The 23,455-nt window shown below is 44.7% G+C and overlaps 1 protein-coding gene across 1 annotated transcript; it reads right to left on the bottom strand.

Annotated features, from left to right (window-relative positions):
• Window positions 1-3,074: 3,074 nt before the first annotated feature.
• On the bottom strand, window positions 3,075-23,077 carry DIPK2A (divergent protein kinase domain 2A). Its single transcript, XM_055126411.1, has 3 exons — window positions 22,230-23,077; window positions 7,932-8,235; window positions 3,075-5,937 (listed from the first exon to the last, which is right to left on the bottom strand). The coding sequence occupies exons 1-3, from the start codon at window positions 22,884-22,886 to the stop codon at window positions 5,606-5,608; spliced, it is 1,293 nt and encodes a 430-aa protein (XP_054982386.1). The 5' UTR covers window positions 22,887-23,077; the 3' UTR covers window positions 3,075-5,605.
• Between the last annotated feature and the right edge of the window lie 378 nt (window positions 23,078-23,455).

The following is a 23,455-nucleotide window of genomic DNA, read 5'->3' as shown; positions in this document are numbered from 1 at the left end:
CAAGGCAAACACCCTACCCTCTGTGCTATCACTCCAGCCCCACCCTTACCCTTTCATACTTTAACAAAGGTGGGTAGGTCAGCATATTTTTATTATGTTGTGAATTTGGACCCTTCAAATAGGGGCGAGAGACAATGGATGGTGAGATGACTCTTCCGGGGTGGAATCCAGCAAGGCTTCGGTCACCCAGGTTACCAAGCATCAACTAGGTCACCTTTGGGACCTTCTATACCAGATGACTCATCCCTCTCTGGCCTCTTCCCCTTGTCCCTCTCCGTGGTTGAGAAACTGTCTGCTTTGACAATACTGTGGTAATATTTTAGTTGTGAAATGGTATGGTTTTTTGGAAGAAGATGCTGTGTACATCTGAAATGGTTTCTTGAGCTTTGCTCTAAACTACTGAAGGTAACTGTAGATTGGGGAACAAACGAAACCTGTGATCCTCTACTGAGGTAACAGCATACCTACAAGTATCATACAACTAAGGTCATACTGTGTTCAAAAAACACAGTCTTGTGCACATTTGACAAACTCCCTAATGAAGTTTTTAATAGTAAAAATTAAACCGCTGACTACTGAAAGAATTAAACAGAAAACACACTAACCCTTAAGTTTAATTCACACCAACCAGTCATTGTCTCTGTCACTGTCATCCCGTTGCTCATCGATTTGCTCAAGCAGGCACCAGTAATGTCTCCATTGTGAGACTTTGGTCTCGCCCCCCCAACCCACTCTTCCAGCCTAGTTAAATCCCCCAGCATGAGGGGCTGGGGCTTACACACAGGTGTGGCCACAATCAATAGGGTTAAAGTTCTCTCCCTCAGGGGATGCTGCTTCCAGGACAGATTCTCTATCAGCAGGACCCACCCAAGGTCTGGAATCCCAAGAGTGTGTTTCTCCTCTCCTAGTCCAACAACCATATAAGCATTCATATTAATCATTTTGTATGGACACAGTAAGAGATGCATTAAGCTTATTGAATTGCTCTCCAGGGGCCATGTTGATCTCAGACTACAGTGCTCAGGCCAGATTAGTCTTTCCTATCCCTAGCAGGGTCCTAGTCTCATTACTTTTGGATCATGACAGCATTTGTCCATGATCAAGCTCTTAACTTATAGTTATAAGAATGGTGGCGCTTTGGCCAGGCCCATCTCGATGACAGGGTAGCAAATAACTCACCACTTGCCCTGGTCCATCCCATCCGTCATCAGGACCCTGCTTTTGGGGTGCTAGGAACTGAGGGTAACTGAGGCTTAAGTGGAGAAAGCAGATGCACGGGAATGAATAATATTCGAAGCTAATCAAATCCCAAATTACAGAAGCATAATATTGTCTTCTTGTGTCTATACAAAAGGGACACTGCTTTAAAGTAAACTATTCAAAACACATAAGGAGAAGAGAAAGGCAATATTAACTTATAAGTTCAGTGTCCTAGAAAGATCTGACCTTACAAATTAGCAGTCTGATTAGGGGGAAAGCTGATTACCTGTTTGAGGAAGAGATCACAAAGTGGTTACAGAAAGACAAAGGAATGGGAGTGACTCGGGAGCACCTTGATGGGTGTGACCGGGATAAACCTAAGCTCCTTGTGGCAAGGGGAAAAGGACATAGCAATGTCATCCTACAAGACTTGTTGTTACTGTTTTTGGCATATCGAATATGCCATGGGTAGCTTGCCAGGCTCTCTGGGAGGGGCAGAGGAATCGAACCCAGGTTGGCCGCGTGCAAGGCCATGGCTCCAGCCCCACACCAACCCATAGTTTCTAAAAACTTCATGAAAATATCTGCAAGAGATAAGGGGTTGATATCAATGGTATATAAAGCACTGGTTGAACTCTACAAAAAGAAAACATCCAACCCCATCAAAAAATGGGGCGAAGAACTGAACAGAAACTTTACCAAGGAAGAAATACGAATGGCCAAAAGGCACATGAAAAAGTGCTCTGCATCACTAATCATCAGAGAGATGCAGATCAAAACAACCATGAGATACCACCTCACACCACAGAGACTGGCACACATCCAAAAGAACAAAAGCAACCGCTGTTGGAGAGGATGTGGGGAGAAAGGGACCCTTCTACACTGCTGGTGGGAATGCCGGCTAGTTCAGCCCTTTTGGAAAACAGTATGGACGATTCTCAGAAAACTAGAGGTTGAGCTCCCATTTGACCCAGCAATACCACTGCTGGGAATATATCCCAGAGAGGCAAAAAAGTACAATCGAAACAACATCTGCACATGTATGTTCATCGCAGCACTGTTTACAATAGCCAGAATCTGGAAAAAACCCGAATGCCCCAAAACGGATGACTGGTTGAGGAAACTTTGGTACATCTATACAATGGAATACTATGCAGCTGTTAGAAAAAAGGAAGTCAAGAATTTTGTAGTTAAGTGGATGGGCATGAAAAGTTTCATGCTGAGTGAAATGAGTCAGAAAGAGAGAGACAGACATAGAAAGACTGCACTCATCTATGGTATATAGAATATCAGAGTGGGAGACTAATACCCAAGAACTGTAGAAATAAGTACCAGGAGGTTGACCCCATGGCTTCGCGGCTGGCCTCACGTTCCGGGGAAAGGGCAACTCAGAGAAGCGATCACCAACTACATTGTAGTTGAAGGCCATGTGGGGGAAGGGAGTTGCGGGCTGAATGAGGGCTAGAGACTGAGCACAGAGGCCACTCAACACCTTTATTGCAAACCACAACAGCTAATTAGAGAGAGAGAACAGAAGGGAATGCCCTGCCACAGTGGCAGGGTGGGGTGGGGGGGAGATGGGACTGGGGAGGGTGGGAGGGACGCTGGGTTTACGGGTGGTGGAGAATGGGCACTTGTGAAGGAATGGGTTCCCGAACTTTGTATGAGGGAAGTATAAGCACAAAAGTGTATAAATCTGTAACTGTACCCTCACGGTGATTCTCTAATTAAATATAAATAAATTATAAAAAAAAAAAAGCAAAAAAATAAATAAATAAAAAAAATTTAAAAAAAAGAGGGAAAAATATATACCTATACAACCTTTCTTTTTACTCAAATATATTTGAATATTAAGTCAAGAGAGTCTGGAAAGGTGTGGTTCTTAAAGTACTCTTTATTAAGATCATTAAAAGTTGTAAAAACAACTTTATATTAATAAAGGCACAGGGAGACAGTTCTGGTAAAATATTCAAATTAAACAGTAACTTACAGTACAAAAGACAATTTTAATGCACATACAAATCCCAAATGTCTGATTCAAAAATATTTTACTGCGTCTATTAATGGGCAATGATTAAAAATATAAATTGCTGCTGTATAATAAATATCTGATAGTGAACATCTTGATAGCAAAATGAACAAAATATTTATTGCTTTTCACATACATATTTTTCCCTGTAATTTTAAACCCTTAACTCTTTTACTATCTTCTCCAGCTTTCCAAAGATAAATGAAAATCCACATAATCTCATGGGGAAACGGCAGTTGTAAAAAACTACCATGAGTAGCCACCACTGCCCGGAGTCTTCTCTTACCTCCTGCTCCGAAGTCACAATCATCTTCCTGAACGTGAGACAAATGTTAGCTGGGCCGCTGGAGCACAAGCCCTGTGTGAGTGGCACGCTAAGGTCTGTAACGAATACTTAGCAAGTATCAAGGTGCTCCTCTTTGAAGATCAGTATTTTACCTGACAGTTGAGGATGAAGCGAATGTCTGATGAGTGATTTTCTCTTTTCCCCTTAAATTTTTTCCAAAGTTGTACAAACTCAGCTCAGTAAAATTTCCAGCACTTAACTGTTTTTTTTTTTAAGGATTGGTTGATAGATGTGTATATAATGTATTGATGTATAAAAAAATGAACATAAATACAATCTATTTTGTAACACAGAGGCTCTTTCCCTTCTCCTTCTGGTTTTAAAACTTGGATTAATTACTGATGTCATCCTGCTCTTTTTGCAGCAAATGAGCTATAGATGGTATACACGGAACTTTCGTGACAACAGTAAAATAGCATGAAAGCATACTAATTTAATGAACGCTATTTGAACTTAAGAAATATCTACACTGAAGTATTTGAAAAGCACTGTAGTTATTTAACCCATGTGTAATGTTCAGACAGGTTAGCAGCTAGGAATGTACCCGGCTAAAAAACTGATACTCAATAAATAGTGGCTGAATGAATGGAAAAAGAAAAACGTGGCTTTGGTTGTGCATATATTTTAATCACTTTCTGATTTAGAATAAGGTCAGTCTAGAAATAGATACTGCACGCATACAAAAATCTGCTATGAAGAAAATTAGTAACTTCAAATGGAAAAAATATCACCCATGTCACTGATAGTCAACTTCTATGTTGTAACAGATTGTAAAAGGAGCCCACCAATTCTGTCTGTTAAATTTTTATCACAGACTTAACTTTAACAATTAGGTAATGAGACCAATTGATCCTGGGCTGTTTGGCCAAACTGTCTGCTTTGCAATAGAAACTTCTAGTCCATTATGAAATAAAATATTATGTTGTCTAATTAAACCTGACCACCAAATTAATTTTTCAAAGCTCCCAGTGAATGCAAGGTTGAATGCCCTTAAGCTACGAACGCTTAAGAGCTGTAGCTTTTCAACATAAGGGACATTTGAATTTCATAACGATGGGGTTAAAGTACTGGAGATGCAATTGCAAGAATAAACAGGTGAGCAATTTTAAATTTTAACCATGGGACTAGGTCTAATATTTCTTTGGCATATGCATTACTATCTTGGACTAGTTAGCATTTAAAAAACACTAGCTTATGGTGCTTTGTTTTTTTCCCTCAGTCAAAATTAACATCATGGTTTAATTTGCTAGCACTGTCTTCAAGTATTTTAAAGGACAAAATGATGTTTTGCGACATATGCCAAACTTCATGTTTAGTGTACACTAGTATTGGCCTAGAGGGATATAACTGGTAGATAACCTGAAATGACCTCATGCGACAAATGGTAAAAACCAGAGGGTGGGAAGAAAAAAGTATTTACATAATAAAATATTCCACTTGCTAAAAAACAACAATAAACCTGGGAGTCCTGCCCCATAATGTAACAGCAACAGACATTGTGGATAGCACAGCACTGAATTGACTACGAAAACCTAAATGAGCTCGAGTAACCCAAACATGTAAAATGTAATAGAAAACATAAAAATGAGGGGGGGGGGAACCCTACATATCAGGAGGAAAAAGTGGCCTATAAAACAGGCCGATCTAACTTGCCATTCAAAGTAAATGCAAGAGATTCACAAAATCATGATAGAAATGCAAACTAAGTACCAAGTACCCTTTGATACACAGGCCAACGTGACTATCAGACTCATTTCCAATAGCTTCACAATATCCATTAATCCACTCAGGCTTAATTGGGGGGTGGGGGGGGGTGCGAAGCAGTCACTGACAACTCGAGTCTGCAAACTTATCTGCAGAAGCGTGGCGTTGAGTCCTGCAGGAACGTCCACCGGGGACGACGGTGACGTGAGCGACATCAGTGCAGGCGCGCCATCCTCCGCGTGTCAGACTTCCCCATCTCCTTGTCCAGATGGATTCTGGTGGCCAGTGCTACTAAGTTGAAGAGAGGGAACTGCACCGCACGTCGACTACCTCACATTGTTACTTAACTGTGCTAAATACTCCCGCAGTTCTTTCGCGGCCTGGAATCGGCCGTAGCGCTTCTTTGGGTTGGCACACTCATCCAGCAAGGCCTCCAGCCGGCCGTCTTTGGCAATTTCACTGGGCGGGTCGTGAAGGAGCCCTCCAGAGGTGCCACGCCAGGTGGCGTGCCTGGACAGGAGGTTCTGGCAAACCGCGTAGTAATTGTGATCCACCGTGGCGCGAGCGCAGAGGATCTCTTTTGAGAAGGACAAGCAAGCCTCCTTGTCACAGTCATCAAACTTGCTCTCGTACCACACATCCCAGTTCTCAGGTTTATCTGTGAAGCAGAAAGGCGGAAAGAGAAAAATAGATTTTATTTTAATCTATTTGTTTTTTGTGGGATACCACGGCAGAGCCTGGCAAACTACCCGCATATTCGAAATGCCAAAAACAGTAACAACAAGTCTCACAATGGAGATGTTACGGGTGCCCGCTTGAGCAAATCCATGAACAACAGGATAACACCACTACAGTGCTACCAGGACTTGAACTCAGGGTACCATCCACACAGAAGAGGCATGTGTTAGAGCATGTGCTTGAGCACTGAGCACCAGGGAAGAAAGATCCATGTCAAAAGAGTTGGCACTGCTTCAAAACGATGCCTTTCACTAATCAGCATACTATTTGTCCTTAAACTGTACTATCGTTTTAAGCAACTGCGTTAGTTTACTAAGCAGTGACTCGAGCCCACCGGTACCAGGGGAAAGAACTCGGCAAGGTTCCCCTTGGGAGGGTGATGAGCACGGCACCCTGCTGTATGAGTACAGAGAAAGGAGGACTTCTGTCGGGCTCTAGGAAGGTCAGAGGAAAGGACATCTGGTTAGACTCTTGAAAGATAAACAAGTCAGAAAAAAAGAGGAAAGAAGAGTATTTTGTGCCCAGGGCCTCCACGCAAATACTGGAGTATATTCAAAGCATCGAGGGACAGGCCCAGTGGTTCTGGACACAGAGAAGTCCCCTGTGGCTGGAGGATGAGACCAGCACCTGGGCTGGAGGGAGAGACGCGGTGAGCAGGAAAAAAGGAACGTAAATGCAGGAACTGCGTCAGGTTCCTACTGGGCTACGACGCAGACACTGAATTTAGAAGTCAATCTAGTAAACGCGGAGAGAACCATGGTGGACAGCTGGGCCTGCCCAGAGCCAGAACTTCGTCAACTTCTTCCACCGGCAACGCAGTCCCTTCACTGCCTTTTTTCCTGAGAAAGGCGACGTGGGCAACCACTGCAAGAAACACCCTGGGTTCACGGGCTGTTCACGGAGGGGTGGGGAGGCACGGGGACAATGGGCTGGACTGTTTTAGGCATGAAGCCCCACCATCGATGGCACTGTCAATCAAGGTGCCTGAAATAACTCTTTGACAAATCATTTTTCGGTTGTTTTATGCCCAGAAACTCTTCACCACTACCCAGTTTTTCAAGATGCCCACGTGCAGTTACGGGACGTCACACAAGGTCATGCCCCAGTCTGAGAAGCCAGGCCCTGCGGGAAACCGGAAACAGATTTCCAACCAGCAGCTGAGGTACAGCACACACTCCAGCCTTCAACATACACGTGCCTGATGATGTAAAAAAAGAAAAAAGTGATCTGTAGCGGAAAGCACCCTCACACTGAGCATTTCACACAGACGGGGCAAAACTCTGGCACTAAAGACACTGGCAGCAGAGGTGAGTGACAGGGTTCATTCGGCGTATCGATTACTTGTCAATGTAATTAATGACAAGGGATGGCTACAGTATGCCAATGGCAGACAAAACAGATGATATACAGTTCCTGTCTTCACTGGCCTCCAATCCTGTGTATGAAATAAATAGGCATCGAGAAATAAGTAGTCGTGAAACTCTGGGGGAAATGCCTTCATTAAGGAAGCAGCAGTTTTTAATGAAAAGTTAACGAAAGAAATAAACTTTTAACACTTAGGAATACAATAGAACTTATTTATGAACACTGGACAGATAAAGCAAAGAAAGATGCTAGGGTACCAGCCCAGAAGAATAAGGAAATGTCTTGCTTCATATACGTGTAAACATTATTTTGATATAAAAAGAGTGCAGAAGGGACTGGAGTGATAGTACAGCAGGTAGGGCATTTGCCTTGCACTCAGCAGACCCGGGTTCAAGTCCCAGCATCCCACATAGTCCCCGGAGCACCGCCAGGAGTAATTCCTGGGTGCAGAGCCAGAAGTAACCCCTGAGCATTGCCAGGTGTGACCCAAAAGCAAAACAAACAAGCAGAAAAGTGTACAGAAAACAAATAGGAAAGTGATATACTTACTTTGTCTAATTAACCTTTTGTCAGCGACCAGAACGTTTTCGGCATCCACAATGATGACCTTCCCATCTCGAGGACCAACGGCGAAGTTGTCAAAGCTGACATCCAAGAGGTAGAGTGCGAACTCGAAGTCATTGTTCGTGAGCTGCTCCGCGATCTCCATTAACTGCCAGGCCAGGTCGACCCTCTTCTCCCACGGCGCATTGAAGTAACTCCAAAGCTCCTCTCCGACATAGTTCACGGCTACCATCCTGCCACAGGCTCCGAGATACTTGGCAAACGGCCAGCCTTCATCAGATGGAAAACTCTACAGGAGAATGACCGCAACATTACTAGGGATTTCAGGGAGAATGAAGGCGTCAGGTTTCTCACAGACCCTCCGGAGGTTGCTCCTGGGCACGCCGTTAAGGGTTTTTCACAATACTCAACACTTCTGCAGTGCCACTTTGGCTTTACTCATTACTTTCATTACTATGGGCCCCCCCTTTTTTTTTTAACATAAAGAACTTCATATGAAATCATTCTATTTTACCAGACTAAAACAGAATGATTAGTACTGCTTATCAAAAATCTCAACATGATCAACAAAACCCCTGGCGGCACATTGTTTATTACCCAATCTCTAAATATGCATGTTTCTCCGGACCTCTGGCTGGCGTAAAGCAAAATCAACCAATCCTTTCTTCCAAACGGACAGCAAGGCCTGCTTCCTACCAGTAAGCATCTAGTAAGCACCGGAAACTATGCATGCTATGTTGATGCCCAGGGTGAATTCCATCGAGTCTCTCTTGAGTCGTGGGCTTTTATGTTAGAGGAGACAGCACACTGGTGCTTATTTATTTTATCAGGGTTAATTACCATGTAGTGCAGGTCCTAAGGAAACAATTAAGATTCACCCACTCTAGAAGCAGGTTAAGGGGAAAATTCAGAGGGTGCCTGGTTAGTGTGTTTACCAACCACAAAGGCTGCTAAGGGAAAATGTAAACAAAGCAAACTCAACTCCAAGTACCTTTAGTTCTTCCCTCCCACTACTGAGATACTAATGCAGAGTCCGTCTTCCTTCCCTTTCTCCACCACCGCACTCGACGCGCAACTTGGCTCACTTTTAAAAACTATCTATTCTCCTAGACTAGTGGATTTTAAAGCGGGATTATCGTCCTAAATCTCCACCTCGCCCCCAGGATTTTGTTTGTTTGCAGTTTCCAATCCAATTATGAAAGCATTCTATACCTATAATATTCTTATTTCACCTACTTGCCAGTGCTAAACCATCACCCTCCAATATAAAAATGGGTGGAAAAGGATGGGTCTTAATGCTCCAAACAACCTTTTGGAAGACCATGTGACCGGAAGTATGTTTTAAAAACCAGCGCCTTTCCTTGTAATCCAAGGAAAAAAACTACCAAGTGATATTTAGATTTCATGGGAAACGAAACACTACAGAATCTAAATGTGGCCTATGTCTACTGCTGAAAGCTGAACACCCTCGAACATTAGAAAGAACACAGATGAGGTTCTTTATCTTGGGCTCCTTAATCAATAGCATTAATCTCACCCTGAGCTTTGTAAAATTGCTAGAAACTCAGTAATATCCTTAAGAATATATATCCTTGACTTCAGAACAAGATTTTTAGAATTAAACATTATTCATAATTACCTATTTACATTTATGCTATCTTTAAACCCTACTAATGCACATTGTTCTAATATATACATCCTACATATATGTAACATGTGTGTACATGTAAAGTTAGTTACAAAAACAGTAAGAATTTAATATGAAAGGGTCACTGAATATGGTAAGTACATTAATTTTGTTTTTTTTAATTTTTCAACAAAAGGTATTTAATATTTCACACTAAACATTAATAGTTTGTGGCCTCTTTTTAAAGTATCACTCCTGGGGCTGGAGTGATAGCACAGCGGGTAGGGCATTTGCCTTGCACAAGGCAGACCTGGGTACGATTCCCAGCATCCCATAGGATCTGAGCAACGCCAGGAGTAACTCCTGGGTGCATGAACCAGGAGTAACCCCCGTACCGCTGGGTGTGACCCAAAAAGCAAAACAAACAAACAAAAAACACAGTCCTTAGTAGCACTCCTATTTACTGGGTTAAATATTTGGTATCCTGTTTGCATAATTCCACCCATAAAGAGTGTACACGCCTCCCTCACTCAAGGACCCCAAAGCCCTTTCCCCACGAAATACTCAACTGTGTGGATCAGTTCTCCTGTTGCGCTGTTTTTGACCCTTGTTGCTTGCTTGCTGTGAACCCTTTAAGTCCTGTAATTTTCAAGATCATTCTCTACCTATCCCTTTCCTTCCGGCAAACTTCTCAGCACGGTACACGGCATCCTCTACTTTTCTCTATATTGCAGAAAGTTGAGTGATTCTGCTCTTCGATCTACATAGTATTTGTGTGTGTGTGTGTGTGTGTGTGTGTGTGTGTGTGTGTGTGTACACAACTTCTTGATCCATTCATAGGCATTCCTATCGCTTTTCAACACTAATTTTAGTTTAGGACAATACAATGGATTCTTTGGGGGCTGGGGGAGTGGGGAAGGATCTGGGCCACCGCCAGCAGTCCTCAGGGGTCCTCCCAGTTCTGTGCTCAGAGATCACTCTCAGGGGCGCCAGAGATCAAACTGGGGTTGGCTGCAAGCAAGCAAGTGCCTTAGCCCCTCTGCGATCTCAGGCTCCCGATACTGTGGGCTCTTCAGCAATGGAAGGAAAGTACTCTGACACCTGGTACTTGAGAACTGTCTCTCTGTGGGCACTGGCGGTGTGACGCCTGCTCAGACCCAATGTGAAGTGGAACAACTATCTGCTAACTCATATGCCATTTTCAACCTTCCCTCCCAACTTCAAAACATCCACAACCTTGAAAGTTCTGACAAAATGATTACAAAAATCTTGAGTTTCCCAGAATTATTCCTGTCTAAAGCCCAGAACATAAACATGAAGGCATTAAAAATAATGTGGAAATATATAAATTTGTTATGCAAGAAAAGTACAACAGAAAACCTCATCCATGTAGTACGGGTGTATTATTCACATTCCATAGTATAGGACAGATACAAACAAATCTTTGTGGAAATAAAATGGTCTTTGACAGCAGGAGAGAGAAAAGTGAACCCTGCCAACATCTGCACAGGGACAAATGCCTCCTTGTCTCTGGAGCCTGTCCAACTGGCAATCAGCAGTCAAATACACACTTCATTACCCAGGTCACTTACAGAAGAGGATGGATATATCTGAACAAATGTCACATTGAGCAATCTTATGTTCAGTGATGTCTGGTAATGTTGACTGAAACCCTAGTAGGCCTCATTTTAAGTCAAACGCCACAATTCTTTCATAGAGTTGCTGCCTGATCTTTTAGAAGAACTTAACACTAACATCTCATCAGTTGTTTATATGAGAAATATTTATAGTCAAAATAGCCAACTTTATTTGGGACACAACTCTACTGGACACACCGTGGTATAAATGCTAAGACATTTTTCCTTAAAAATTTTTGCATATGCTATTTCAAGTGTCAATAATTCACTGCAATAATCACAATAAATGCAAAGCATGTACTTGTTTGAGGTGACCCGAAGACCTGTGTTTTAAGATTTGTCTTAAAAAATTAAAAATGTGGACCGCAAAAATAACTACCTTGGCTACCGTCACGTACTGTGAAAGTCTGAGAACCAAGAAGTTGTTTCCTTACTCATGTGTTCAAGTCCAAGCTAAGCCATCTAAACATTTGACCAATGTAAAAATTAAACATAACAAACATGGGTTAACATTAAGATTCAAATATAAATGCTTTAATTTACAGAAGTATTTTGAAAAGGAAACTTCAGATAAATTACCATGTGAAGCATCTTTTTTGTTTTTCATGATAGAAATCAAAAAATACTTCTTGGATATTACAGAACTCAAGACTTACTAATAGGTCTTAAATACACTGACACAACTTAAAGCCAAAATTTGAGGGGAAAAAAAAGTCAACAAAACTTCTTTCCATTTTAAGTTGCATTTCATTTTGAAAGTTAATAAAATGAAGGTAATAAGAAATGTCAATCAATCCTAAGATAAGCAATAGAAAATTAAGTAAGATTTATGTATCTGATAATTTGAAATTTTTTTATTACATGCATAATTATGTATATATACTGCCTATATAGCGTTATGGGCAGTACAGTATTAAATAGCATAATTAGCATAATAAGGACTTGGACTTATAAAGAAAACTTTGTCTCTGCTCTCACTAGGAGAGTGATGATAAACAGTGAAATCTTCCTCGGGACATTAGTGTCTTCTGTAAAACTGTCATAGCATTTGTATCACATGTTCATCAGAGCAATCCAAAGATCAAAGGAAAATAGTATGAGAGGGAGATAGTCTGAAATATAATTTGTAGACTTATAATTATTTATAAAGAATTTCTTACCAAACACAAGGAAACATGCTTACTTTCAAATTACCTGCTGAAAGAACAATGAAAAAAAAAAAAGCCAAGAAATACTATATCAGAAATCCATTGGTATTATCATCTAGTAGTTTCTAATTTATGATGGATAGATATATTAGGAAGTTTTAAAAAAGCTGAAGCCATGAGAAACTTATAGGGCCAAAACACTAACAAAGCAAAAAATTTAAAAATGGGTTACATGTATGTATACACCTAAGCACAGTACTACAACTTGGTTTTCACTCATAAAAGGTGAGTGTACAAACAAAATTCTAAAGGCTCAAGTAACTGATCCGTTACCTATCTACTGAAACCAAATGTCACGACAGTTTATGTGAACAGGACAGGGCAAGGGCTATTAAAAAATTCGAGAGCTGCTGGAAGGTAACTTCTAAAACCGAGAGTTTACTAACTGCTGATAGTGAGAGGCATCACCAGGCGAGTCCAGCATCTTGCCATTGGGATGGTTCTGGGGTTTGGGACAGGTAACATAAGGATACGAGCATACACTCAAACTATCCAACACCTCCGGGCTGCACTCTGCTAGGAAAATGTAGGCCATAAAAATAAGCATAAGCATAGCTGGAGTGATAGCACAGCGGGGAGGGCATTTGTCTTGCATGCAGCCAGCCTGGGTTCTATTCCCAACATCCCATATGGTCCCCTGAGCACCGCCAGGAGTAATTCCTGAACGCATGAGTCAGTAAGAACTCCTTTACATGACCAGGTGTGACCCCCCCCAAAAAAAAAATTTTAAAAAAATAAGCATATGCATCCTAAGTGGAATAAAACACATAAATTACCCCATACAACTCCATTTTTTTTTTAACTTCACCAAACCTATTTTCTACAAGTTTTAGAACTGTGCAATTGCGAAGAAGACTGTAAGGTCAAGCCATATTTCAGGGGTTCCTGTTAACTAGAAGTTAAGTTAGAAGAAAAGGCAGAAGAAAAGGCAGTGAGAAGTCCAGGGAGTGGAAAAAAAAAAATCCTGGACTGAATCTAACTCCCTATCGAATGCTCACCAACAGTTTTAACTAAAACTCAGTCCTCGGGAAGCCTTTTCAATCTGAGTTGCAAGAGAGTAGTTGAACCCGTTAAATCACAGAATTTGTGGCAAACTTGGGAGAATCGGAGTATGCAGAGGAGGGGAAGGACAGTCTAGAGGGACGCGCTCCCCAGGCTGAGAGGGACCGTGAGGGAAAGGAGCAGCAGAATATGAAACAGACGCGGGCCTGGGGTGCTAAGAACATTCCAGGCACAGTTGGAGTCTAAAGCTGTCCTCTCGGAACTGAAAAAATTGCCCAAACAGCTGCAGTAAAGTTAACAAGGAGAAACCAGTTGGGACTCAGAGAACAAAATACAAACTCTTCAACACGCTCTACTACACGCAAGGAAAAGGCCAACACAAGCCGGGGGACAGAACTCGAGTGTAAGAAGTTTGGACAGTACGAGGATAGTTGGATCAATCGCCACTGTTCTACCAGATTAATAAGGTCGTCTGACGTTGGTCCAGTCAAGAAAAAAGGCAGAAAAAGAGACACGGGTTTATGCGTAAGGATACATGGAACAGGATCTGCTGGGCTTTATTTATTTACATATAGACATGAAACCAAAAGATGAAAATAAAGTCACTCCCAAAGCGGTCTGGTTCGACTGCGTTGGTTTCTCCTCCCACGAACCCACGCAGGGCTTGCACACCCAACTGAAAAGCGCCTAATTCCTAGGCCCAGAAGCGAGGACGGTCCAGATGTGAGGTCTGCCAATGCTCAGCACCCAGGGGTGCAGCCCCAGAAGGACAGAATTCCTGACATACCCGAAACAAAAGTATCTTGTAATCACAACATCACAACTTTCTAACATTTCATTAAGAGGAACATAACCTTTGCTATTTGACTAAGTAGATAAATGAAAGGATGACAGAGGTTAAGACTGGTGTGTGTGTGTGTGTGTGTGTGTGTGTGTGTGTGTGTGTGTGTTTAAACAAAATTCCTAGCAAAAAGATACTTGCTTGGGGAAAAAAAAACTATTAACAATCAAAACACAACCTATGATCTAGTTATAGTCTGTCCTAAATGACGAGAAAACAAATTGTTTCTGAAAGTAAATGTCTTTTACAGCCTAGAAAACATTTAAAGGTTTCACATGAAGTTTAAAAAAAAAGTTTTTAAGCCCAAATTTGAACAGAATCCCATTGTAGTAACGCATGTTATAACAGCTGTTCGTCGAGATTAGTCAACATGACTGGTGACAGACTAATGTGTTCACAGTTTTGTGAACTGTCTATGGGGGGAATACAGTGAAATTACTAGAGAATATAGTGAAATCGCTAGCATGATTTCATGGGTACCTAACTTTTACTAAAACTTCTCTAATACCTTAGCTTTTCACTTACATGGCCATTTGGTGGCCAAAATCCATTGCAAATAATGTAGACTCTTAATAATCAGCATTTTCAAATCACAGGCTGTGTTCCACTTCTTCACTAAATAATTTCTTGAATGCCATTTTCCCACCCACCTAGAATTCCCCCAACATTAAGCAATGTCTTCAAAATAGCAAGGTTGTATTATCTCACTGAATACCGTGTCCAACAGCTGTATCTAAAATTGGAAACAATTGTCAAAACATATCAACAATAAAAAGGACTAAGTACCCAAGTCTAATAGAAATGAATCATCCTTTCACGTGAAAGGAACAACAATCTGGTCCACAAATTTTCCATATGCTTCAATTTACTAGTCTGCATCGACCCTCTCCTCCCGACTCTAAGCCCAGCCTTGGAGCCGCAACTCAAAGGACCAGGACAAACACCAAACTCAACTATGGAAACAAAATATCAAAGAAGGGAAAAAATCCTTTTGATTGAGTAACCACAGACAGCAACTCTGGTTAATGAAGGCGGCACCAATCCCCCTGGTTCTTTAAAGCATAAACAGAATTAGCAGTCCCTCAGAGCAGCGAAACATCAGGGAGTAGGGAGGCTCGCTCTGAAACACGGGGCCAGGCATGAGACCTGCTTTCCTGTTGCCGCCTTCCTAGAGCCAAGCAATATTCTTGGTTTCCCTCCCCCAAATCCATCGCTTCTGAAAGTTTCAGCACGATCATGAATTGTCACTCAGTAGTTGCTCTGATCAAATACCCAAAGAAACGATATTTCTTTCGTTCATCTGGCCTGAACCCATGAGCAAGTTTTTTTTTGTTTTGTTTTGTTTTTAATTGAATCACCATGAGATATGGTTACAAAGCTTTCATGCTTGAGTTTCAGTCATACAATGAGGGAACACCCATCCCCCCACCCGTGCGCATTTCCCACCACCAACGTCCCCGGTATCCCCCCACCCCACCCCACCACACGCCTGCCTCTAGGGCACACCGTTCCCCCAAGACTCTCTCTCTACTTTGGGCATTTCGGTTTGCAGTCCAGACACTGAGAGGCACGTGTCTGAGCAAGTCTTGCCAGCTCTCTCCAAAACATGAAACCTTCAGAAAGGTCTCACCCCTCCTTTCTTGACCCACAGCCCCCTTCCCTGAAACCACCCTACTCTTTCCCATACATCAGTAAAAAACTACCTGATAACCCATTCTCCACAAACAAGACTGTTAAAAACACCGCTATTGCCCATGGCTCTGAAAAACAGCCTTATCAGAAGGCTACACCGCCAGCGCAGGCCCTTGCCTCACTCTGTGATCGGTTATACAGTCGCCCTCTTTCTGAAGTCTGTCTGCCTCTGACTTTGCCTTGTCTCTGGCCTAACCTTAAAAACACTCTGCCTCCAGCTCGGCGGCACTAGGCATTAGCTCCTACTCATCACTCCCGCTTCAGCTAAAGGGACCCTGTGCTGACCACCTGACCACTCAATTGAAACTACTCCATCCCCGATCCAATTCATTCTCTTCATTCTCTTCTCCTCCCCCCTCCCCGTTTCCTCTCTCCTTCTCTCCCTCCCCACCTTCTTTCTCCTCCTATGGCCCCGTGGGAGCAACGTCACGTCACACAGTTGTCATCTACTTCATAGCTGTGACCCTGAGGGAGCAGCGAAACCGAACAGCAGACTCTGAGAGCGGCACATCCCGGTCTTCAGCTGGTCACGACTGTCTCAGGGCCCACGAAGGCCTGCCAACAACCCAAACTTCCACTACATTTTTGTTATTAAAGTTATTAGTCATCAACGTACTAAATCATTTCTTAAAGTTATTTTGAAAGTCAAAAGTACAATGTAAGATATTTCACACGTGGCATCTGGAGAGTCCTGTCTCCTTTAATCCTTACAAAGGCCCCTAGGGACATGAACATGTCCAGGTCACTGGCCACGGGCAGGAAACATCAGGCCACACGTTCAACACCATGGAGTAACTTCCGGGAAGTTAAGCATGGTCTGGACTCACGGAGTGCCCCTTCATTCTGCCTCTCACACAGTTCTCTGAACTGTCCCTGGCGTCCCCTACTCTTGCAGAAAACCGAGCTGTCCCTCCCCGAATGAGTCATCTGACAAAGCGCCCGCTGCCTCTTCGGGTAAAACTTAATACCTCACATTGCAATTAGTCATTTATATCCATACCCTCAGAGTAGATTTTTGGTTGCTTAGCAAGATTCTTCCAATCCCAAATGCCTTTTAAGGAACCTATTACCAGAGGAGTAAAAATTTTCAGTTCTCTGGGCTCTACATCCAGGGCTATAAGTCCAAAGAGGGGACTGTTACTCCACGACAGATAATTTCCTATCAATAATCTATTTTAAAAAGGCATCGAGGCTAAGATGTAGCTTAGTGAAAGTATACCCTGCCTATTTTTTATCCCGTGCACGCATGCCAGCATGCACACACATTGCATAAATTATATGAATGCATAATTTAAAACCAGACAGGGTCTACTGACTAGTGCCATCTTAAACTAGTAATTTAGTATGGAGACATTTGCCAATCATCTACCAAAGTTTACTGCCTGTGTTGAAAAAATGCAGCTTGACATTGTAAGACCATATTAGTTTAATATGTACATAATGAGAGAAAAGCAAAAGCAAAAAATGTCAGCACTTTTGAAGAGTCAGCAACTATGAGAGCAGTATCAGAAGTAGGTCAGGGAGAGACCATAAGCCAGAAAAAAAAAATAAAAACCCGTCTAAAGATCGCCTAAGATTGTACTTCACCCCTTCCAAAAAGCAAATCCTGAAGCAAAAGTAATTTTTCCATCCGTGTGCTGACCCAGGCAGTAGAAATCTGAAGGAAAATAGTCTGAAAGTTTGACGAGAGTACAGAAGGGGTTTCAGAGTACCAAAGGCCGAGAGACTGGGATACATTCAGAAAACAGGCAGTTCTGTTCCACTGACCTGAAGTGGAGCTTTCTTTTTCCTTTTTCTTTTTTTAAAAAAATTTTTATTAGTGAATCACCGTGAGGTACAGTAACAGACCTACAAACATTCGTGCTTGCATTTCAGTCATAACAATGGTCGAGTGTCCATCCCTCCACCAGTGCCCATTTTCCACCACCAATGGTCCCAGCATCCCTCCCCCCCATGCTTCCCGCCCCCCCCCCCCACCTCTGTGGCAGGGCATTCCCTTTTGCTCTCTCCTTTTGGGCGTTGCAGTTTGCAGTAGAGGAATTAAGTGGCCATCGTGTTCGGTCTATAGTCTACTTTCAACTCACATCTCCCATCCCGAGCGGGCCCTCCTAGCACCCTTTACTTGGTGGTCCCTTCCCTATCTGAGCTGCCTTTTTCTCCAGCATGCGAGGCTGGCTTCTAAGCTGTGGAGTAATCCTCCTGGTACTCATCTCTACTGTTTTTGGGTTTAGTCTCCATTCTGTTACTTTATATTCCACAAATGAGTGCAATCTTTCTATGTCTACTGAAGTGGAGCTCTCTTAAGGGTTACTGTTTCTAGAATTTTCCCGAAATAAAAGTAAAAGGTTATCTGCATTGGCCGCCAACCCAAAGCCAAGTAGGAACTGATTCCCATCCCCCTGGCCACTTTTAGAAGAGTTTAAACGCATCAGTTAAAGCCAGGCTCAGGAAAGCCATGAAGAATCTCTCAAGAGCTCAGAGTCACAGGATGTGGGGGCTGACGAGGAAGGTTCTAATCTGATAAGACCCATCACAGCAAGTGAGTCCAACAAGGAAGAACCACGCGGTGAAGAGTAAAATCATCAGGCTAAGCAGTCATAATCTTTTACGTCTAAAGCTGTGTCTCTAGCAGTACATCTTAAAAATATATTCTCCCATACAAATTATTTTGAAAGACAAAAACAACACTTCAAGTATTTTGTAAACAGTCATCCTGTAATGTAGAACAAGTTAAACCAGTATAACTAAAAGACTGTTGATATTACAACGATTTAACTATTTTTAAGGTGATCCACGCTGCAAACAATGATCAACTAGATTAAGAGACAGCCTGACTTTTACCTTACTCAATGTCTAAATTGTGCATTGGGCAGTAAAAAGTGTTTTGCATTTGTTACATCATTTCAAGAACTGAAATAAAAGCTTGAAAATACAGTTTAAACTACAGTTCATCGTGGGGGTGGCGGACGGGAGAGGGAAGAGTTCCTATGAAGAGCCTGAATAGGAAAGTTTTAAAGTTCTACAAATGTAGTAGTCGAACAAACTTCCATCTCTTCTCCACTTAACACCCCAGGGCCTTCCTCCTCTAGCTCATCTTCACTTTCCCCACATCAGAAAGGCAAGAACCAGCCCAGGCTACTGGAAATAAGACAGCTTCTCTCCCTCTCCCACTCCGCCCTCCAATAAAATCAAGGACAAATACTGGTAGAAAATTGAGCATAACAGAATACATCTGATACTTCAATACTTCCACTTCTGATTTCATTATGATGTAACAGATTCAACAGAGCCTTCCTCCCCAGTTTCCCCCATGGGATTATAATATACTTATAATTAAAATAAAATACAACTCATGATGAAATAAAAATGCGAAAGGAAAAGGTAGGGGAGCAAAAAACAAAGGTACTAGCATTATTTGTTGCTCTCTGAGATGCTAACCTTCCCCCCCCCCAGAAGATACGAAATCTATAGCAGAACAATTTTCTTTACAGTCAGATAACTGTGAAAGCTAGTATAGCTACATGAGAATGGGAGGGGCTATATTTTCCTCTTTCTACTCTGAAATCTGCATTATAAATCCATGTAGCCGTGCAGGTTTTACGGGATGTGTGTAATTTATCTTACAGGTCTACTTTGAAGAGGCATTAGAAACTCTTTTGCTTATCTGACAGGAGTCACTTTTTGATGTTGCTTTTGGAATCTTGATTTTTATATCAGAACTCTTACTAATAGCAGCGTGATGAAGTCAATTCAGATGACTTTTTCTGTAAAGTCGCCAATGTTTGAACAATATAGGTAAGAAAAACACAGCTTATTACCAACTGTCCAAAAATTCAATAAGTAGCTCCCTCTCCTGGAAAAAAAAAATGTGACTTGCTCTTTCAGTTGTAAAACACACACTTGTCTGCTTAAAATAGTTCTGAAGTACTGGAAGAAAATGGGCATAAACAGCCTAATTAGAGTTTTCTACTATTAATATTGCTACAATTTTGGTAGTATTAATAATACTGCTATTAAAATTTTACAGAAACCTGTATAACTACAACTGCACAAGTGTTGAACAAAAATTAATGAACATCTTATTCTGACTTAGGTTATTACTAGACCACAGAATTCTGAGATACCTTTCATTTGAGTGGTTTTATATCATCATTAAACTTCAATTTTTATTGTTTTTTACTGAAGTAGCACAGCATCGTAACGTAAGTTTCAGGTGTGCTTGAATTCTTTACAAATCCGCATGTGTCTATTAAATTCAACACTAAAAGCCCAATTCCACCGTTTTTATTCCTCTTTGATTCAGCAGCTCCTATCAAACATGAAGTGATTCTACAAAGTGGTAGCTCAATGAAGTCTTGTTTTAAAAATAGGGCTTCTTATTCTTATTCTACTAGCTATTCATCAGGTGAAAAAATAAATATACCACGATGACTCACTGGTACAAAAGACCCCAATTTTACATGTCAGAATATATAATTAGCTATAAAGTATTAGTATGATTCCAGAGAATTGGACTAAATTAAAAACACAATTCATAAATGTCCTTCAGAAATTTTAACACTTCTCCTCCTGTACTAAAAATATGCTCCCATCCTACATTAATCCAACTATCCTGCATTCTGAAGAACTGTGCGGCAGTTTAAATTATGACTGCAAGTGATATGTAAAAATCAACTTTAAAGTTAATAATCACTGCAGAAAAAGTGAGAATATGTTTAAGGGAAGAATTAGAAACCAAGACAGCACCCTAGAAATAGCAACAATAAAGTGAATTGATATTGCCAAGTCAACTTCTAACTTCTCAGACGTAGTTCTGGAACAGCGTACATTCATCTGACCTTACCCCATCGAATGTCAAAGTTTCTCCTTCTCAAAGGCAACAACCATGTAAAAAAACAAAGGGCGTAATATTTAAAAGGTCCTGGTTCTAATATTAGATGCTCCTCAACCTTCAGTGCTCAGAAGCAGCTGGTGAAAGCCAGTAAATGCAAAATATGGGGGTAATTACTAGGAGAGGCAGGACCCAATTCGGGGCAGAGTGAGGGGCGTCTCTGAATCTGACAGTTAGGATCTTTTCATCACACTGGCGCTCCTGCCAAGGCTTTCTCCGGAGATGAAACTTACTGAGAAACTGTTATGATTTTTATTTCTCGAAGAGCAAGGGCAGATTCACTGAAGCGGGGGTAGAGGCTGGTAAGTTTCCACGCGAGCGCGCATACCTGTAAATACGGACTCGCACTTTCGGGCTGATTAGCTTGGAGCTACGGAGTCGGGGACTGCTTGCAGGGAATTTTCCCTGCTGGAGGGAGCGGGCAGCGTTGACTCTGCAGCCGGTGCAGAAACCGACCCCCAGCACCTAAGCCGGCGCGCCTGGGTATGCACCGAGACCCCAGCCCCCCCCTCTGCAGCTCGGGACGAGGTCCGGATCGTGCAGAAACCCTTCTCCTCCCCGCCGAGCTAAGGGGCTGCGGACAACTTCCAGCCGCGTGGCTAAGGGGTCACTGCACGCTGCAATTGCAGCCCTGGCAGGAAAAGGACCCCCGCCGAGGGTGCAGGGCGGACTCGGCGCCCGGGGTGCGCGCGGCGGGCAGGGGCTGCGGCGCCCCAACTTTGCGCGTCGTTCCGCGCGGCCGGGGCGCGGGCAACTTCCCCGCCGCGGGCATGAGGGTCACCAGCCGCAGTGGCCGCCGCTCTGCAAGGACAGGGGCTCGGGCCCGGGCTCAGGTGGACACGGGGCCTCTCCGGAGGGAGACGCGGCTTTTATTCGTTTTTGGGGGGGTGGGGGTGGAGTCCTCTCTCTGTGTCTGTCTCTCTCCCTCTCTTTTGCCACCACCAGTCAAGAGACCCCCCCCCCCCGGCCCACTCCAACCTGCTCCCCTTCAAAGGAACAACTGTTCTAGAAACAAAGTGGCGAGCACCAAGAACGCGCGCCCGGGCCCCAGCTCTCCTCCCCGCAGCCCGGAGCAGGCGGACCCGGGATGAAGCTGCAAAGCGTCCGGCTCTGGCTCGGCCCGGAACACTGCGTCCCCCAGCCCCACCCCGCGCACCTCCGACCGCCCCCGTCTCCCCAGCCGCCCCCCAATTACCCCGCAGCCCCTCTGACCTTCGCCACCCCAGTCGGGCGCCCCGGCGAGGGCCGGGATGCGGGGCGCCCGCTGCTGCAACAAAGAACGGGGTAGTGGGGGGGACGCGATGGCCAGTCCCGGGGCGGGCAGGCGAGCGCGCGCACCCCCCCGCTGGGAGCTGAGGGTCCAGGGCCCGCGCCCCCCTCCCTACCTGTAGCACCAGCGGCTCGGGGTTGAAGGCGAGCGTGAGCAGCAACTGCATGCGCTCCGAGTCCTTGAGGTTGCGGAGCAGGAAGCTGCCCGAGTCGCGCGTCTCGGCGTAGCGGCGCACCAGGCGGTCGAGCAGGCGCTGCGAGGGGCAGTGCACCAGGTCGGACCAGCCCTCCACGGCCTCGGGCGTGAGCAGCCGCACGTCGCCGTTGAGGCGCGCGAACTCGGTGCGGGGCATGGCCTGCAGCAGGTCGCAGCGCGGCCGCCCGGTGGCCCGCTTGCAGATGCTCTGGTCGAGCTGCGCCAGCTCCCGCTGCGAGCCCAGGCGCTTGAGCACCACGCGGCGGCGGCCGCCCTCGCGGGGCTCGCCCGACTGCGCGAAGTACACGTTCTTCACGTTGAGGAAGTCCAGCAGGCGCAGGCGGCCCCACGCCTCGAACGCCACCTGCCCGTTGAGGAAGCGGCGGCACCAGCTCGTGCCGAAGCAGGCCGGGCACTTATTGAGCTGCAGGAAGCGCCGGTCGGCCAGCTCGTTGCGCTGCCAGGACGCCAGCAGCGACGGCGAGTGCAGCACCATCAGCACCAACAGGCTGCCCAGCGCCGCCAGCTTCAGCGAGCGGGACAGGCGGCCCAGCTTCGGGGGCACCAGGCGCCACATCCCGCCCGCGCCCCCCGCCAGGGCGACGGCGCCCCCGAGCCGGGCCGAGAGCCGCCGCCGCCGCCGCCGCCGCCGCCGCTGCTCGCCCGCGCGCGAGTCCCGCGCAACTCCGGGGCCCGCGGCTCGGCGCTCCCCGCCCTCCGACTCCGCCGGCGCCGCCTCCCCGCCGGCCAAGTTATAGCGCGGCGGCAGGGGGCGGGGGACGGAGCGCGGGGACCCGACGGCCGCGTGCCCGCCCGCGCGCGCGCGCCCGTGTCCAGCTCGCTCGCGGCGGCGGCGGCGGCGGCGGCCCGCGGGGCGGGGCGGGGCAGCGCGGGACGGCCGGGGGCGGGGCCTCGGCGCGGGGTGGGGCCGCGGGGGCGAGCGCGGGGGGCTCTCCCGGGAGGGGGCGCGCCCGGGCCGCCCCAGGGGCGGGGCGCAGCCGGGAGCTCGTCTGTATGGGGGGTGGAGTCGAGGCGGGACCGCTCCTGGGTCACTGAGGAAACGCCTCCCAAGAGGGAACAAATTAAAATATTAAAATAAATCACATTAAAGAAAAAAAGGCATTAAAAAAATAAAAAAACACGAAC

This window comes from Sorex araneus, chromosome 2 (assembly GCF_027595985.1).
Source record: "Sorex araneus isolate mSorAra2 chromosome 2, mSorAra2.pri, whole genome shotgun sequence".
NCBI lineage: Eukaryota > Metazoa > Chordata > Mammalia > Eulipotyphla > Soricidae > Sorex > Sorex araneus.
Note: the sequence above shows the minus strand (reverse complement) of the source record. Positions and strands in the feature narration are given on the sequence as shown.

Bases quoted from the DNA above. Each gene is read 5' to 3' on its own strand.
- DIPK2A (XM_055126411.1), bottom strand. From the start codon at position 22,886: ATGTGGCGCCTGGTGCCCCCGAAGCTGGGCCGCCTGTCCCGCTCGCTG. The intron at 8,236-22,229 runs GTAGGGAGGGGG...ATTCTCCTGTAG, and splicing joins CCGAGCCGCTGGTGCTACAG to AGTTTTCCATCTGATGAAGG. The intron at 5,938-7,931 runs GTAAGTATATCA...TCTGCTTCACAG, and splicing joins CAAAAGGTTAATTAGACAAA to ATAAACCTGAGAACTGGGAT.